The sequence below is a fragment of the Lygodium microphyllum genome, chromosome 6 (genome assembly GCF_053477565.2).
Source record: "Lygodium microphyllum isolate KBCC chromosome 6, Lygodium_microphyllum_v1.1.10, whole genome shotgun sequence".
NCBI classification, from domain to species: Eukaryota; Viridiplantae; Streptophyta; class Polypodiopsida; order Schizaeales; family Lygodiaceae; genus Lygodium; species Lygodium microphyllum.
In genome coordinates, this window is record NC_141140.1 from 13,539,849 (window position 1) to 13,557,013 (window position 17,165).

Genomic DNA, 17,165 nt, shown 5'->3' on the forward strand with positions numbered 1-17,165 from the left:
GGGATATCAAAGTCTTCTGCACTGTTTAAGGATTTTGACAAACATCCCTATTGGATTTAATGAAGAAGGTGGAATGGAGCCTTTGGTTCATCCTATGAATATGCTGAATTTTGACTATCATAGTTACGAATAAAGGAGCAGATGATGGTCGGATGCATGAACCCTTTATGGACATATACATTATATTTTGATAGAGCATCTAGGGGACCCAATAAGAAAGGGAATATTGGTGTAGTCATAGAGATCCCCGATGTAGAATCACAATGAAATTAGCTACCTACCTTGGGGTAGAATTTACTAATAATATGGTGGAATATAAAGCCTTAATCATGGGACGACTAAATGTCGCTAAGAAAGGTGGTATTCACCAGTTACTAGTAAAAGGGGATTCCTAATTGGTTTTGAATCAATTGAATGGGATGTACACACAATACGAAATCCCATTCTTCATATGTATTATCATGTTGTTATGAACCTGATTCATGAGTTTGAGAGTGTGTCTCTTTAGCTGGTTCTGCGATATTGGAATCAGTTTGCCGATTCATTCGCAAATTAAGCTTATGAAGAAGACATCTTTTTCAATTGTGGTCCTTTTTTAGATCTCTCCATTGATGATGAGTAGGACTTGGTCGAGTATGGGGAAGTTTATGAGAATATGCTTTTTATGGCAAGCGATGGTTAGTGTGGGTAGTAATGCAACGAGTAGTCAAGACTCACTAACTTTTGTTATCTTGGACTAATAGGGTGGTCAAACGACACTTTATGCATACACCTCTTGCTGTATATACAGGAGGTATGGGTCATAATCTGATGCATCTAGTTTAGGGCTAGGAGCCCTCTTTTCTTATTGGAATGGAGCATCTTGTTGTATGTTAGTACTAATCCAAGGAGGGATGTGTATAAGTTGTATTGGGTTTTTCACTTTGGGCCAAGAGGACCGATTGTTTGGATGCATAATGTTATATTTCTTTAGGCCAAGAGGACTAGCTCGTTTTCTATGAAATATTATATTACATTCGGCCAAGAGGTCCATGTATCTATTTGGTGCAGGTACGTTTAATGGTTTTCATCTTGTCACACCAACAAGCTGGTTCTTCATGCTTCAATCAACCATAGAAAGAAAAAGAACACCATAAACAATAAATCTTCACCTAGTATCATATGTAAGATCTTCCATGAATTTATCACAACAAATCTTCAACATATTCTTCATAGAAACAAATAAAGAACCAAAGGAACACAAAGGAATTCCCAATCTTGAATGGAATTGATCACATAGTATTCATATTTCACAGTCTTCATAGTCTTTCTCTCAATCTCTCTTACATGGATACAAGGTTTCTTCATAGAAATTGGCTATCTCTCATGCACAATCTCTTCACATATGCTCTCTCTCAATAGTACATGAGAATAACAAATAATGACTCTCAATATTCCTCTTTTGGTTGTGTATACACCTCAAAAGAGGTATGCCTCGTATGAAGAGGTACCAAAGCTACTACACTAAACCTTCAGAGCTCATCAATGGCATGTCACTTCAGTTTTCATTTCACCTATTCATCAACTAATTTTCCACTTGAGCTAGCTAATTCAAGCTTGTATTCCTCCCCTTCCAAGATTTAAAAACATCCCCAAGTTAAACATTCATCAATAATACACATACAAAAGCAAACAAAAGACAACAGAAGCTCAACAGTACACTACAGAAGATCAACAAAAAGCATAAAAACCATACAACTCATACTAAAACCAATCCAAGTCATCAAAAACCATCCAATACACTCTCAATCATTCTTCAAACCACTTATCTATTATCTCAACCTCTCAAATAGAAAGAGAAAATATCAAAACAGAGGCAAAAACAAACCTATATGCACCAAACAGACACACCACAGAACCAATCAAAACATCATAACTCAACCAAAAACCATCATGAGATTCTCAAATCTACTCAACCCATTCCAATGCACTCCAAAACACTTTCAAACTCATCAAAAACCAATCATTCAACCACAAAATCAACCATTAAGCACCAAAAAATAACAAAAGCATGCCAAAAAACTAGTTCAGCCCTCAACAGCAATTCACTTGCACTTAGTGACCACAACAAAAACTTGAACCCGATTACACAATGTAAGTGTCAGTACTATGCATATGCAAGTGTGGTGTTGTGCATTCTAGAGTGCCCTTAGAGAAAAAATGTAAAATTTAAATTAATTCAATTTTCACATCTTGGTAACTCAAACATAGTCTCGAATGTCATTAGCACCATGCATTTAGTGCACCACTATGCTCAAATGTTACCTAGAAGTATAAATTAAATGAAATCTTAATTGGCTATGGCTCCCCTTGGCTCAACACTTGTTAGCTCTTCCCTTCTTGTGGCATCTTTTTGATTTGGCTTGGTGGCTCTTCTTTCTTCCCAACACTTCTTTTCCTTAAAGATTCATGGGTAGCACTCTAACCAAGCTCTTTCACTTCTTGCAAGGTGGATGAAAAAGGGAGCACCGAACAGGGTTGTAGGTGTCTCAAGAGTGGTTCGGAGCAACCATGGTTAATAAATCCCATGTTTGCTAACCTTGCTCTTCTTCAATCTTCAGTTCTTCTACAAATGATATGGGTTGCTCTTCTAATGCTCATTTGGCACACAATAGATAAATTTGATGAAGGAGAATCAATGGATAGATATTGGGCTGAATATGCCTCAGATGTGGGGGGGCTATTATGGATAGGTTTGGGATAATAAACCAATGCCAAAATTCACACGTGTTTGCTACCTATTCTTGCATGTCTCTTCCCCTATAGTTGGCCTACTTTACAAATAGCAAGGTCCTACTTGTTACTGCCTTGAATCCGTCCTTTCCATGGATGCAAAAATACCAAAGATTGGTGGACAATGGGCTGTGGACGATGGGCTGGCTGAAATTTCAAAGATTATGGGCTGAATTACATGTAGAGAGAGGGGTAAAAATAGGATACTTCTACCCCTCCTATGATTGCTTTCTTCTCCCTGCTTTCTTCCCTTCAAACTTGAAGATTATGGACCTATTTTAGCCAAAGATTTTATGTCTAAAATTTGGGAGGACTAGAGAAAAGATTAGGGGTTGAATATCAGTTAGAGAAAGGGTTGAAAACATACACCTTCTATCCACATGGTTGCCTTGCATGTTCTTCACTATCTACTCTCTTTGTCGTACTTTTTGCTTGTCCAAACTGATCACCAATGGTCTCTTGTGGCACGTGGGGTTTAGGACTTATGATGAAGAGAGGGATGGGACAAGGGTAGAGAAGATGTGAAACAAGTTGGAAAAGAGGTGCCTCCTGTTGCTCTCTCTCTTGACAACTGCTAATTGGAAAAAAACTAGAGTCCTACCTTGATTATTCAATTAATTAAAAAGCATATATTCTTTTCCCTTCCCTAAGCCTTGGTTTTATTTCTTGATTTCCTTTGTTCCCCTTTCCCTTCCTCCTTTTTTAAATAACTCTTCACTATTTCTTTCCCATTCCAATGAATCAATTGCAAAGTTATGCTAGGCACTTGTAAATCGGGATTTTTCCCCATCCAAGTTAATCATGAAACCTTTTTTTTACTTATGGCTTGTCTTTTGTAATATGAATATGATATTTTCCATCAATTTCTCTTGAGATTTACTAATTAATTTGAGTTAAATGATGCATTCAACCATTTAACTATTCAATTTAATCATTCCTTTGTTCCATGATAATGAGTTACATGTCTTGATGGTTTATGCCTACGAATGCAATATCCAAAGTGAAAGAAGAAAATTTTCTCTTTTAAATATGCAAAATAAAATCTCAAATGTGCAAACACAAGTCTATCACACATTGTAGAGTTAGTTTTTGCATACCCCTCCTATTCTGCCATGCAAGTGCATAAACAACCATGTAGTCAATGTGCCCTTACTCTAGAACCAAAATGTTGCACTACAAGGGCTCAACGATTGGACTTTGCACACCCTCTTATTCATTTGAGAGGCTTGATCTTCAAAGTATGATAGCTATCTCTCAACTAGCCGCTCAGACACTTCACGAATGCCAAGATTAGATTGTAGTGAGCTTGTGTGGCCTCCTTTCAAGCATGAAAGATACCCTTGTTGATCCATGAGTATAGTCTTGTTGTTCTCAACCCTCTATGGTCTTTGCATGAAAGAAGCATGAGCTTTGACATGAGAGAGGGCTCAAGAGAAGGAAGAAGAAAGCTTCTTCACATGTTTGATCCCTCACTCTCTCTCTCTCTCTCTCTCTCTCTCTCTCTCTCTCTCTCTCTCTCTCTCTCTCTCTCTCTCTCTCTCTCTCTCTCTCTCTCTCTCTCTCTCTCTCTCTCTCTCTCTCTCTCTCTCTCTCTCTCTCTCTCTCTCTCTCTCTCTCTCTCTCTCTCTCTCTCTCTCTCTCTCTCTCTCTCTCTCTCTCTCTCTCTCTCTCTCTCTCTCTCTCAATTGAAAGCAAAAGAGAAGAGCTTAAAACTTACCCACACACGAATAGCTTGTTCTGTTCTTTTTCATCCTTTAAATACAAAAAGATTAGGTTTAAGCATTTTCCTATCCCCCTTGGCAATCTTGCCCCTTTTGTGGCCCTTTTCAACTAGACATGGCCTTATTTGCATGCAAGTAAGCCTAGTCTTAATGAAAGAATAAAGTGGATATGGAAATGCTAGCTATTAAGTACAACATGCATGGGAGGGAACCAAGCTCTCATAAAATAATAGCATCATGTGTTATAGAAATAGTTGTTTTCCCCAAAATTTGCACCAAAAATTGTAGGCCTGATTTTACTTATATTGCTTATTGCTATCTTACTATTAACACATTGCGTTGTGTGTGTGTGTGTGTGTGTGTGTGTGTGTGTGTGTGTGTGTGTGTGTGTGTGTGTGTGTGTGTGTGTGTGTGTGTGTGTGTGTGTGCACGTGTGCGTGTGCGTGTGCGTGTGCACATGCGCGTGCGCGTGCTTGTGTGCATGCTTGAGTGCATGCGTGAGTGCGTGCATGTGTGTGCGTATGCGTGCACATGCGTGCATGTGTGCATGCGTGCGTGTGTGCGTGCGTGCGTGCATGTGTGTGTGTGTTTCTTCTTCTTCCTCTTCCTCTTCCTCTTCCTCTTCTTCTTCTCCTCCTCTTTGTGCATGTGTGCGTGTGTGTGTGTGTGTGTGTGTGTGTCTTTATAAAATACCCTCTCTCTCTCTCTCTCTCTCTCTCTCTCTCTCTCTCTCTCTCTCTCTCTCTCTCTCTCTCTCTCTCTCTCTCTCTCTCTCTCTCTCTCTCTCTCTCTCTCTCTCTCTCTCTCTATGTATGTATGTATGTATGTATGTATGTATGTATGTATGTATGTATGTATGTATGTATGTATGTATGTATGTATGTATCACCTATTTGCATGTCTTCTGTATGCCCTTCTCTCTAGCTCTCTAAAGTAATTTTGTTGTCCTTGCTTGTGCTTGAGCTAGACTTCACTTTATTGCACATGTTTGGCTTGTTGAAAAAGGCAATGATCCAAACATTTGTTAAGTCTACACCATTGTGAAGTTATAAGATTTATCAACATATGTAGTTATGCATTTATATTAAAATGGGAGCTATGAGTCTACTCAACCCACCCACATTGTTGCTTACCAAAAAGTTAATTGGTATTGCTCAAGATCCATTGAAATGAATTGGGTAAGCTAAGGATTGACAATCTTTTCCAAGCCAACAAAACTTTGTGTTGTGTGCTACACTTAGCAACAAAACTTTCAATTGCTTGAAGCGCAAAAGCATTCTCCTCACCTAGTGTTTTGAGTGGAAGTGATGTTGAATCAATCTCAAGTAGGGACCCCAAGGAAAAGAGAGGCATGTTAAATTTTAATTGCTAGATGAGATGCACCATCCAACAATTTAACATCAAAGATGATGGGCATCATTTTGAGTCATCAAGGGGACTACATTCATGATCTTGTTATGTGATCTTAATGTCATTTGATTCCTTAAGTATTCCAATTAGAGATCTAGCTTTTCTTCCACAAGGCAAATAATTCTCCACCAATCTGCAATTAGTGACGTTGTTTGAGACTGCGTGCAATTTGAAATTCTAAAACAAATACAAAGCATGGCCCCCACGATTATGAAAGGGACCATTTGATATTTCTTAGCCATAAATATTATCAAAACTGTTTAGTCTAGTGCCTCATAGGTTTAGCCCCTAGAAGCCACTCTCTTATATGTACACATAATGAGCCGTTCTATTGCACATCTACAACTTGAGTAGTCAACTAGGACAATATCTCGTTTGAGGAAAGGCAAAAGTGATGTTTAGTGATAGTGATGAGTGACTTTATTATTCCTCTACTCTCTCAGCCTTTAGCTAAAGACGCTTGCCAATAAGAAAGGGAATATGAACTTTATGCCCAACCCAAAAATATAGTGCAATCAAAAGTCCCTTGTGAAACCATTCAATGGGACAAATTCGTAAGATATATATATATATATATACACACACATACATATATAGACGTCTGAGGTGATAAAGGATACCTCGTATAATAACCAGTCTTCCATCTCTCTCACTAGCCTGCTTGAGATCAGCTCACAATATCGCCACTTAAACCACATATATTACTCAATCACTCTGCATGCAAATAAGACTCGCGGCTTAGATTAATTAAAGCAAACAGCTCGGCCGGGAGAAGCATGGCAATTTCTAGAGCAGTTGCGCGGTCTGTCCTTGGAATTACAGGTACGTACTATACTCGATATGGTATCGGCACGAACTAACCCATTCTTTTACCCTCTCACCAACTGTACAGTAGTCATCTCTATCAGGAAAGCAGTTTCTTAATCTGCCCATTGGGCCGGTAATCTTTTTGCAGGCAACGTCGCATCCTGCGCCTTCTTCTTGTCCTCGGCGTAAGCTTTGCATCTTAATCCTTCCAACCTTGGATCAGTAAATCACACGCATCATTCCATGGACGATCAAATTAATATGACGTAGCAGATTGATAATTATTCATCCTGTTAAAACCAAGGCTCATTGATCTGATCTTTGTTACATGGGTTGGTTAGTTATAGCGAAAGATTAGACTAATCATATTCACACACACACACTCTCTCTCTCTCTCTCTCTCTCTCTCTCTCTCTCTCAGTAGTCATAGCCCAAAAGCGTATTATTCTCGTATTGTTCATGACAAAGTTCTACTTCAAGGCACCTAATTGTAGTCCCCTAGGAACTTGTAATGCAAACATAGTTTTGAAAGTCCACTAGGAACTTGTTATGCAAACATAATTTTGAAAATCCTTCGAAAATCCGAACACCCCACACCTATACGATGTATACAACTCGCAATGATATCCAACAAGTAAATCTATCTCCCAACATAGCATTTAGTTACACACATTCAATGATAATGGATTTCCACCAAGCACTGTTGTGTAGTATATTTGGAGAATTTTAAGCATTTTGTTGCGTGTGTGCATGTAGGCCAACAATTTGTGGGATTATTCGAGCAAAGTCTGTAGGAGGCTTATCGGGAGACTTGTTTGTGCTAAAGCTATTTAATTGCCTACTTTGGACCTTTTATGGTCTTCCAATCATCCATCCACACAACTTTTGGGTGGTTCTCACAAATGCCTTCGGATCCTTTTTTTCTGTGCTCTACATTGTGCCCTACCTCTACTATGCCTCACACAAGCAAAGGGTATCTTCCCACTTCTTTGCAACATGTTCATATACCATATAATGTGCCACTGTTAATCACTAAGCAAAATAGGAAAAACTACGCATGACTAAATTTGCTAGATTCAATAGATCGAAATTCACATAAACTTTGAATTGTAGCTCATCATCATGCATTTGTTATTATTAAAATAATAATATGTAGAAATATTAGTCACGTTAACATGATGGTACCATGCATATAATCAACTTGTCCTGTTTGCAGTGGAAAGTTCTCTTGGAGGTGTCCATTGTCTCCTCTCTATTCGTGCTTCTAGTCTTGCTCTTGCTTCTTTTGGAGCACTCAAGGGATATGAGAATCATGATTGTTGGTGTAATATGTGCAATCATTAGTAGCTTGATGCACTTGGCGCTTCTGTCTCAATTGGTAAGCAACTTCAACACCCATCTACTTCCTTATGAATCAAAAGTAGCTTATATTTTTTGATATAGAAAGAATAGGTGCTTTCATAGGAATGGAATCATTCCAAATGGACTTGCTATAATAGTTGATATGTACAATAACCAGCCATATCAATCCAGATTCCAATGTGATGATGAAACTTCATTTTATGGATGTTCAAGTGTTCATAGGCATGACAAAGAGGAAAGGGCATTCCTCTATGTGTGTGTTACAACATTGAATCAATAAATCAAAAAAGATGAATCAAGATTTGTATTAAAATAAGTAGAGTAGATGCTTAGATAGCATTAAAAAAGTAGCACAAGGCAACATGTGCATGAGAGAGAGAGAGAGAGAGAGAGAGAGAGAGAGAGAGTGTGTGTGTGTGTGTGTGTGTGTGTGTGTGTGAACACACGTGTATGCAAGTATCAAAGCACATAAGCATGCACATACATATTTTTTATGGAGAGATCTTGAACTAAAGATTGAACATGTAATGTGGATAGCACTCAAAAATAGTGAAGCCATACAAAATCTTAGAAGCATTGGTGAAGGAGGTCATATTGTGCTCTATCCACTCATGTAGCAAGACTCGTAAAGAGGGATTGATGATAGAAAGATCTTCCATGGGAAAATTTATCCACATTAGAAATATATTTGTCAGAAGTTTTAAAATTGTGACTTCCTAGAATAGTCTAGACACAAGAGAAATATGCATATGCAACCAATCTAGCAAGCATTCCAACTATTAGGATGGACATGTAATAGAGCTTGAGAGAATCTAATCAAAATATATGATGGATCAACTTGTGTATGCCTCAATATGCCAAATAATATGAGACTAGTGTTCTGCATGCACTTCGTGCACACAGAATGCTAGGCCGCTTCGCGGCAGCAAGTGAATTGCTCAACAATCCATTTCTCATATTTCTATCTCCTCTTTTCCCTCTTTGTTTTTAATTTTTTTCTTCTCTCTCTCTCTCTCTCTCTCTCTCTCTCTCTCTCTCTCTCTCTCTCTCTCTCTCTCTCTCTCTCTCCCCCCAATTCCCTATATCTAATTCTCTCGCTCTTCGTCGCCTATTTTAGTTTACTTTTTCTCCTCTCCTGGTTCTCTCTCTCTCTCTCTCTTATTCTTCTTCATTCACTTTCTTCCCCCCCAATCTCTCTTAAAGTATGTAAATTTAATATTTTCCCTATATATAATTATCTCTCTTTATATTCATATTTTCTCTCTTCTTCTCCTCTCTCTCTCTCTGTCCTTTTATTCTCTCTCTCTGCCCCCTTTTCTTCTCCTCCCCTTTCTCCTATTTTTCATTTTTTTCTTCTCTCCCTCTCTTTTAAATTTTATATATATATATATATATATATATATATATATATATATATATATATATATATCTCTCTCTCTCTCTCTCTCACTCAATATTTAAATTTAAAAAAGGTTTTTCTCTTTCCTCTTTTCCCCCCATCTCTCTTCCTCTTTTCCTCTTTCTTCTTCTTCTCTCCCTTCCCCTCTCTCCTCTCATTTCCTTCTCTCTCCCTCTCCTCTTTTTTCCTTTTTTCTCCTATTCTCTCTCTTTAAAAAAATTTATTCTCTTTCTTTTAAATTGTATATTTCCTCTCCCTATAATTCTCTCTCTATGTTTAAATTCTCTCTCTTCTTCTTCTTCTCTCCCCACTTTTCTTCTCTATTTCTCTCTTTTCCCCCCTCTTTTCTTCTCCCCCCTCTTTTCCTTTTTTCTTTCTCTCTTTCTCTATGTTCCCCCTCTATCTCCCCTTCTTTCTTTTTTGCTCTCTCTCTCTCTCTCTCTCTCTCTCTCTCTCTCTCTCTCTCTCTCTCTCTCTCTCTCTCTCTCTCTCTCTCTCTCTCTCTCTCTCTCTCTCTCTCTCTCTCTCTCTCCCCTTATTTTTTTCCTCTCTCTTCATCTTTTAAGTTTTTTTCTCTCGCTCTCTTTTCTCTCTATTTTTCTCTTTCCTCTCTTTCCCTTTCTCTCCCTCTACTTTCTCTCTCTTTCAAATTATATATTTCCTCTCTAAGTCAAAAACTATATCAAAAAATGTTTAATTTAAAAAAACTATTCTCTTTTCTCTTTCCCTCCCTCTCTTTGTCTTTTTCTCTTTCTTCATCTTCTTTTTTATCCTTCTCCTTCTTCTTCTTCTTCTCAAAGTGTGTGAAAAACTATGTCCAAAAAAATTTTAATTAAAAGAAAAGTTTAAATAAAAAATTTTAATCTAATTGAGAGAGATAGAGAGAGAAACTTTTGATTTTAAAAGAAGTTTGATTTAATTAAAGGAGAGAGAGAGAGAGAGAGAGAGAACCTAGGCCCTACATATGAGAGAGAGGGGAGGGGAGAGGAAGAAAAAGGTTTAATAAAAAAAGACTATTCCCTTTCCTCTTTCCCCCCTCCCTCTCCGTCTTTTTCTCTTTCTTCTTCTTCTTCTTCTTCTCTCTATCCTTCTTTAAATTTACAAAAGCTTTTTAAATTTTTTAATTAAAAGTAAAGTTTAAATTAAAAACTTTAACCTGAGAGAGAGAGAGAGAGAGAGAGAGAGAAAGAGAGAGAACCTAGGCCCTACACATGAGAGAGAGAGAGAGAGGGGAAAGGGGAGGGGGAAAAGAAAGAGACAGATTATACATGAGAGAGAGGGGGAGGAAGAAAAAGGTTTAATTTAAAAAGGATTATTCTCTTTCCTCTTTCCCCCCTCTCCATCTTTTTCACTTTCTTCTTCTTTTTTCATCCGTCTTCTTCTTCTTCTTCTCTCTCTCTCTCTCTCTCTCTCTCCTTCTTTAAATTTAAAAAAATAAAAATATTTAATTAAAAGAAAATTTTAACCTGAGAGAGAGAGAGAGAGAGAGAGAGAACCTATGCCCTACACATGAGAGAGAGAGAGGGGGGAGGGGGGAGGGGGGAGGAATTTAATTAAAAAGGGGAAGGGGAAAAGAAAGAGAGAGATTATACGTGAGAGGGGGGAGGGGGTTTTAATGAGAGAGAGAGAGAGAGAGAGAGAGAGAGAGAGAGAGAGAGAGAGAGAGAGAGAGAGAGAGAGAGACTAGGCCCTACAATGAGAGAGAGAAGGGGGGAGGGGGAGGGGCTTTTAATTAAAAAGGAGAGGGATAAGAGAAAAGTAGACATTACAAGTGAGAGAAAAGGGAAGGGAAGAAGGGGTTTTAATTAAAAAGGGAGGTTTGGAAAATGTTGTAGGCTCGGGAAGCCCTCTAGAGGTTCAGGGCTTTTCGAACCTACAACCAAAATAATATAGTAGTAAGATGCACATTCATTAGGTTATTGATAGCAAGGATGGATACCTAGCCCTTTTTTTCTTTTATCAAATGTGGTACACTTTGGAACTACACCAAGGATACATGTCCATAAGATGAGCCACTCTTTTGATGGGCATGTGACCCTTTGTGACTCCTATTTTTAATTTACAAGTACAATGTTATTGACATCAAGACTTTGAATGGGCATGAATTGCTTCATGATAAACTTTGACCAAAATTAAGATATAATGCATAAAGGTCAAGTGCCCAAAGTATACAATCTCTAAGCCTACAAGAAAACCATAAATCATGGGCAATGGGGCTTGGGGGGTTCACTACATATAAACCCTCTATATCACTTGCATTCAAGGCCTATTTAAAAATGCCCTTGTATATAAATCTTTCATAAATAAAACACACCCCTTTTCTATTCAACCTATGAATAAACCCTTCATATGGCATCCTTCTCTATGTAAAATATATGTAAAAATGGTATTGGAAAATTCCTTCTTTGGAACCCACATGTTATGCTTACATAGTTATGAGTGAAGACCCCCCCCCCCTCTCTCGGGTGAGCTATAGGGTGAGAATATCATGTACTTAAAAATCATTATCACCACTAGAACATAAAGCTCCCTTAGGCTCCAAATTGGCTAGAGGAGGCCAAAGAACCCATGTTTATGTAAGCCCTCCTTTCAAAGTAAATTCACATCAAGCTCATTTTTACTAATGTATATGATACTAGAGAGTCCTTTCTAGATAAATTGCCTTTAATATTAGTTGGGCATCTAAAAAATCTGTACGAGAGTCAACATGCAAAAACATACATACACAAATGTTTATCTTTAGTATTGTCACATATAGTTTAATGTGCTACTTGACATTTATACTTGTTACTAGTCCTTGCTATGGTTGATTTGCCTTTCATGTTAGAGAAGTGATAGAATCTCAATTTGTTTTCCCTAATTCTAGACCAATTTTATAATTTTTTCATGTTTATACTTGGATGTTTGCCCTTCAACCAACCCTAACTGCTACTACTATAAGTCGAAATGGTGGAGCTATTATTCCCAATCATACATGGTGAAGTTGATGGTTATAATGTCTTTCCTTTAGATCAAGGTTGTTGAAATAACTCTTTCTCTTTTATTCACACTATATTTCTCTTTTTCAATATTTGGATGGCTTGTCACATATTTTCGTTTTTGATTTTACAAGCCATTAACCAAAGGTTTTAGGCCTAATTAAAGGGTTTTTCATCCTACAATGCAAAACCTTTCATCTTAGTGTGCTTCGTTCTACTTGTATTATGATTTAGTTCATAGTGATTTTCACTCACACTACATGCACGCATGCACATACACATAGATGCATGTGTATTATACACACACACACACACACATAGACTTGCACTCAACATAGTCAACCTCACTCACACGCATTACTTGAACATGCATAAACATGTATGGATGTGTAAAAGAATATAGCACATAAGTGCACATGTGAATGTGTGCATGGGTGGGTGATTTACACGTGCACATATGCATTTTATATGGGTATGTTAAAGATGTTTACATTTTTTCATGCATAAGAGAGTATATTGAACATTAAAGGGATCATTTTTTTACTAGTTCTAAATATTTAATATACTAGGACACATGAGAGAACATGGATTTTTATGGAACGCATATGTTTTTTGGCAGAGAAAATTGCTTCAAACAAAAGAGACTAAATATATGCTACCATACTCATCAGTAGGGGCTTTCTTCAAGGGTGCAGTGTGGACAGCCTATGGTTTGGTAAATCTAGATTTGTATATAACAGTAAGTCATCTACTTTTTCTTTATCATATGATATTGTCTATCTCATTCATTTCTTTAGGAGTCCTTATACTATAATATTGAGTGTGTTCATGATGATGCTTTGTTGTGGTCAATGCAGATCCCCAATGGATTAGGGATTGTCATCGGAAGCTTGCAACTAATACTTGTTATCATTGTAGTTCAGACAAGACCATCATTATCAATGTCAACAAACAAAGATGAATTCTACACCAAAACACTCAAACCACTTCCTAACGAACCTAGTAAGCTAGATGTGAATACAATGGACAATGACATGTAAAGTTGCTAGTTGAAATAAGTTATTATGCATTTAAACATTGAATCTCCTTGGAGAGATCTAGGAATTTGGAGACCTTTGGTTTACCTTGAAAGTACAATTCAAAAGGTGTTACATAGGCTAGCTTTGACATTCTAATGATAGGTCACATCATGGGATTTTGACAAAGCTTTAAGGGCTTTACTATGACCGCTTGCAACATTTTGCAAAATGGGAGTTCAATTTCCCAAATCCTCAAGAAAAGGGTTCTCTTTTCCCTTTTATGACACATGATAATTGCCAATTTCCATGGACATACTTCATTATAACTACATTCTACTTGCAAATTAGCAATGCATCATTTCACATCATTTTCCAACAATCTAAATAGTAGCTTTATATATTCAACACCAAGATAGGGAAACAAAGTTCACAACTCTATTTTGCACTAATATAACAATCCATTGTGGTTCATTTTCTTGCAAACAATGATGCTATTTTGGCACTTGAACATGCAAGTGACTATGCCAAAGTCTAGTTCATTTCACATACTTTGTAATGACCTAGTTTCCATCTATTTTCTCTATACAAGGACTAGCCAAAAAAAATTTACTTGTATCCATATAAAATTTCTTTGTTACCATAAGTAATGACTTTGTAATCCCTTTTGACATGTTATTGCAACGTTCAAGTGACCATGTCAAGGACCTATGATAAGCTCGAGCCAAAGCAACAATAGATAAGTATATTATAGAATAGAGAAACTAGATATGTTGATAAATAAAATCTTGTCATGATAAACAAAAAACTCATCTCAAGAGGTCAAACTCCAAAATGCAACTGCATCACATGAGTTCATACAGAGTTAACCTTTATGGCCAAATTTTGGAAAAGCTTATATAAACACATTACATGAGGGTTTTTTTAATTCCATTAATAAAAACAATATGTAAGCTTTTAAGAAAGAGGGATCATTCTATTATAGGTGCATGATCACTAAATAAAGGGATTCTCAAAATACCCCTTGAACACATGTGTAATGTCCCCCCCCCCCGTGACCCCCGTACTATCCCCCCCCTAAGAACTTCCCCCCCCCCCCCCCCAATAATTGAAAAAAAAATATTAGTCTAGTTCAAAAATTTTTAACTCCCCCTCTCTCTCCCTGCCAACAGCACGTCGGGGGAGAGAGAGAGAGGGAGTGATGTGTTAGTAATGGGGGGCATGCAGCCCCCAGGTGGGAGGGGTTCCGGCCATGCCACCCACCTCCTCCCCCTCCTATAAAAGGGGAGGCTCCTCCCCCCTCCCTCGGGGACACACAGAACATGCCCCCCCCCCCCCCCCCCCGGTAACAGCAGGCAACGGCCCTTCACCATGATCAGCACCCCCCCCCTCGTGCTTCGCCACCCCCTCCAGCTTCACCGTAGACAGCGCCCCCCTCCGGCTCTGCAGTCCGCGACCCCATCAAACCCCCCCTTTTGATTTCAACAGGTCGACAGAAGAGAGAGAGAGAGAGAGAGAGAGAGAGAGAGAGAGAGAGAGAGAGAGAGAGAGAGAGAGAGAGAGAAGGTTCTAGAACTTTTCTAACCTCCCCCCCCTAAGCCCAATTCACGCATGGGCTCCCTTTTTGTGCCTTTGGGAGTATATCTTCATCATCAGGATATGCTCAGGTGGCATTGGAGTGCTAGAGTTCTGCAATCCCTGCACAAGAAGACACATCCCATTAAAGCTCTCTGCCGAAGTTCATGTATAGGATACATGGCTCCCAATAGGCGCTCCCTATTCGTACATTGTCTCTTGGCCAAGGTTCTTACGGACTTTCTACCCACGACTCAGAGAGTCTCATAATTGAGGATGGCCCCAAAGCGGAGATCTTCCCAAGTGAATGGGAATCCCACAACCATGGATGAAGATTCGGGTCAAGATGCCACCATCCATGCAAACACACTACCAAGGGTAAACACTAAAGTTTCTTCCCACAATCAGGTACTGCTTCGATGTCTTGCTTATCTCATGAGGATAGGGGATCATAATAAAATTCATATTGCATGGTTTGATAGGTAAAAACCCTAGGCATGAATCTAGTTATGATAGTTGTAATAATCATAAGATATTTCATGTTTATGGTCAATGAAATGATAGGTAAAATTGATTAAGGAAAACACATTGTAGGATGTCGAAATGCCTGACACAAACAATTGCATGAAGAACATTCTACTGATTAATAATAGAAGATATTTTTGTATTATACACTGAATGGATTACCTTAGTTTGCATTTAGAAAGAACTAGAATCTTGCATTATTTTCATGAAAAGGATTGGAGCCTCACATCAAAAGAGATAAAAATACTCCCTTATCAAAAAATGCAATAACATCCTAAGATTGCAAACCAGATTTTCATGCGCAAGGATGATAGAGTACATTAAAGTAACAATCAAATCATGCACATGTCGATATATGTTAACTTGCACACACAATGGGATTGCACGATAAACATTGTTAGAATAGTAGTTCTAAAAGAAATTCCGTTTAGAGATCCATGTCCGAACTTTAGCCGATAGATGAAGATTGTGGCTAATCAGGTTGGAATCTCGTTAATGTACTCTTGGTGGGTTATCACTTGGTGACATGTGATATTAGATAGCTACTCTAGGAATTGGGTTGATCTTCTACCCTAAATAGGTAGCCAGGATTAATAAAGGTTTTGGGCAAATCAACAAGCTAGTTTTCCCCCATATGACATATATATAACTATGCTAAATGAAGACTTCTTAACTCATATTTGTAAGCTCAATACCTATTTGTGACATCATATTAAACAAAATAAAATCTTACAAAAGAGGTTACACCATTTCTAAATGAGAAATGCAAGTACAAGAAAAATAATCACCCTCATTCTACTTGTACAAGACTTTGATATAGATTTATAGCCATAGAATTAGGTTCAATGGTGGCAACATGCAAACAAAATTGGTCATGCATATACTTGCAAAGATATATAAATTTTTGGTTTCATGAGCCTCCACTTAACTTTTTAGGTACCTTACTCATACAATCAAACATCTCAAATTGTGAGAAGCAAGAGAAGTTGCCATCCAACCTAAACCCTATTGCCATTGGTGAGGTGTACGATCAATTCATGCTTGTCAACATGGGCTAAGGTTTATAAAATTGAACCACCATAAAGCCTTCCCGTGGACTTGACACAATTATATGGTGATCTATGCCAAGCAAGCTCCTTCCTTGACTCATATACACTCGTATCCATCCATGACTCATTTATATTCTTATGAATGAGACACCTAGTGATGATTTCACAACATCATAATGGCATGGGAAGACTAGGTTTTTTTAGCTAATTTGAATAATTTTCAAGAGACCTAATACTCTTGAATAAGATCCATACTTCTTAACAATCATGCCATGATTTAATTTTTCTCAATAAAAATTGCAATTTTATCTACGTGAAAAAAAAATAGTGAGGATGCATTTAGACACAGTATCCACCCCCAAAAAAGAATAAATTAAGGAAATCAAAGCATGTAAAAAAACATCCAATGCTAAACTAGAAAGGATGCATCCAAATACATTTGAAGTAGAGGTTGTTTAACTAGCTAAAAGTGAGAGTGATGTTTGGAAACCACAAAAGGGTATGTGGAGAAGGATAATAATGAGTTAGAAAGAAGGATATGTGGAGAAGGA

General features: G+C 37.8%; 1 protein-coding gene across 1 annotated transcript; it reads left to right on the forward strand.

The window, feature by feature from the left end:
• Positions 1-6,447: 6,447 nt before the first annotated feature.
• On the forward strand, positions 6,448-14,523 carry LOC148034317 (bidirectional sugar transporter SWEET6b-like). Its single transcript, XM_087680508.1, has 6 exons — positions 6,448-6,725; positions 6,859-6,895; positions 7,467-7,683; positions 7,927-8,088; positions 13,069-13,188; positions 13,307-14,523. Exons 1-6 carry the CDS (start codon positions 6,680-6,682, stop codon positions 13,487-13,489), a joined length of 765 nt encoding a protein of 254 aa, XP_087536634.1. The 5' UTR covers positions 6,448-6,679; the 3' UTR covers positions 13,490-14,523.
• The last annotated feature ends 2,642 nt before the right edge of the window (positions 14,524-17,165 follow it).

Coding starts and splice junctions, on each gene's coding strand:
- LOC148034317 (XM_087680508.1), top strand. CDS start 6,680: ATGGCAATTTCTAGAGCAGTTGCGCGGTCTGTCCTTGGAATTACAG. Junction 6,896..7,466: donor GCCTTCTTCTTGTCCTCGGC/GTAAGCTTTGCA, acceptor GTGTGCATGTAG/GCCAACAATTTGTGGGATTA. Junction 13,189..13,306: donor ATCTAGATTTGTATATAACA/GTAAGTCATCTA, acceptor TGGTCAATGCAG/ATCCCCAATGGATTAGGGAT.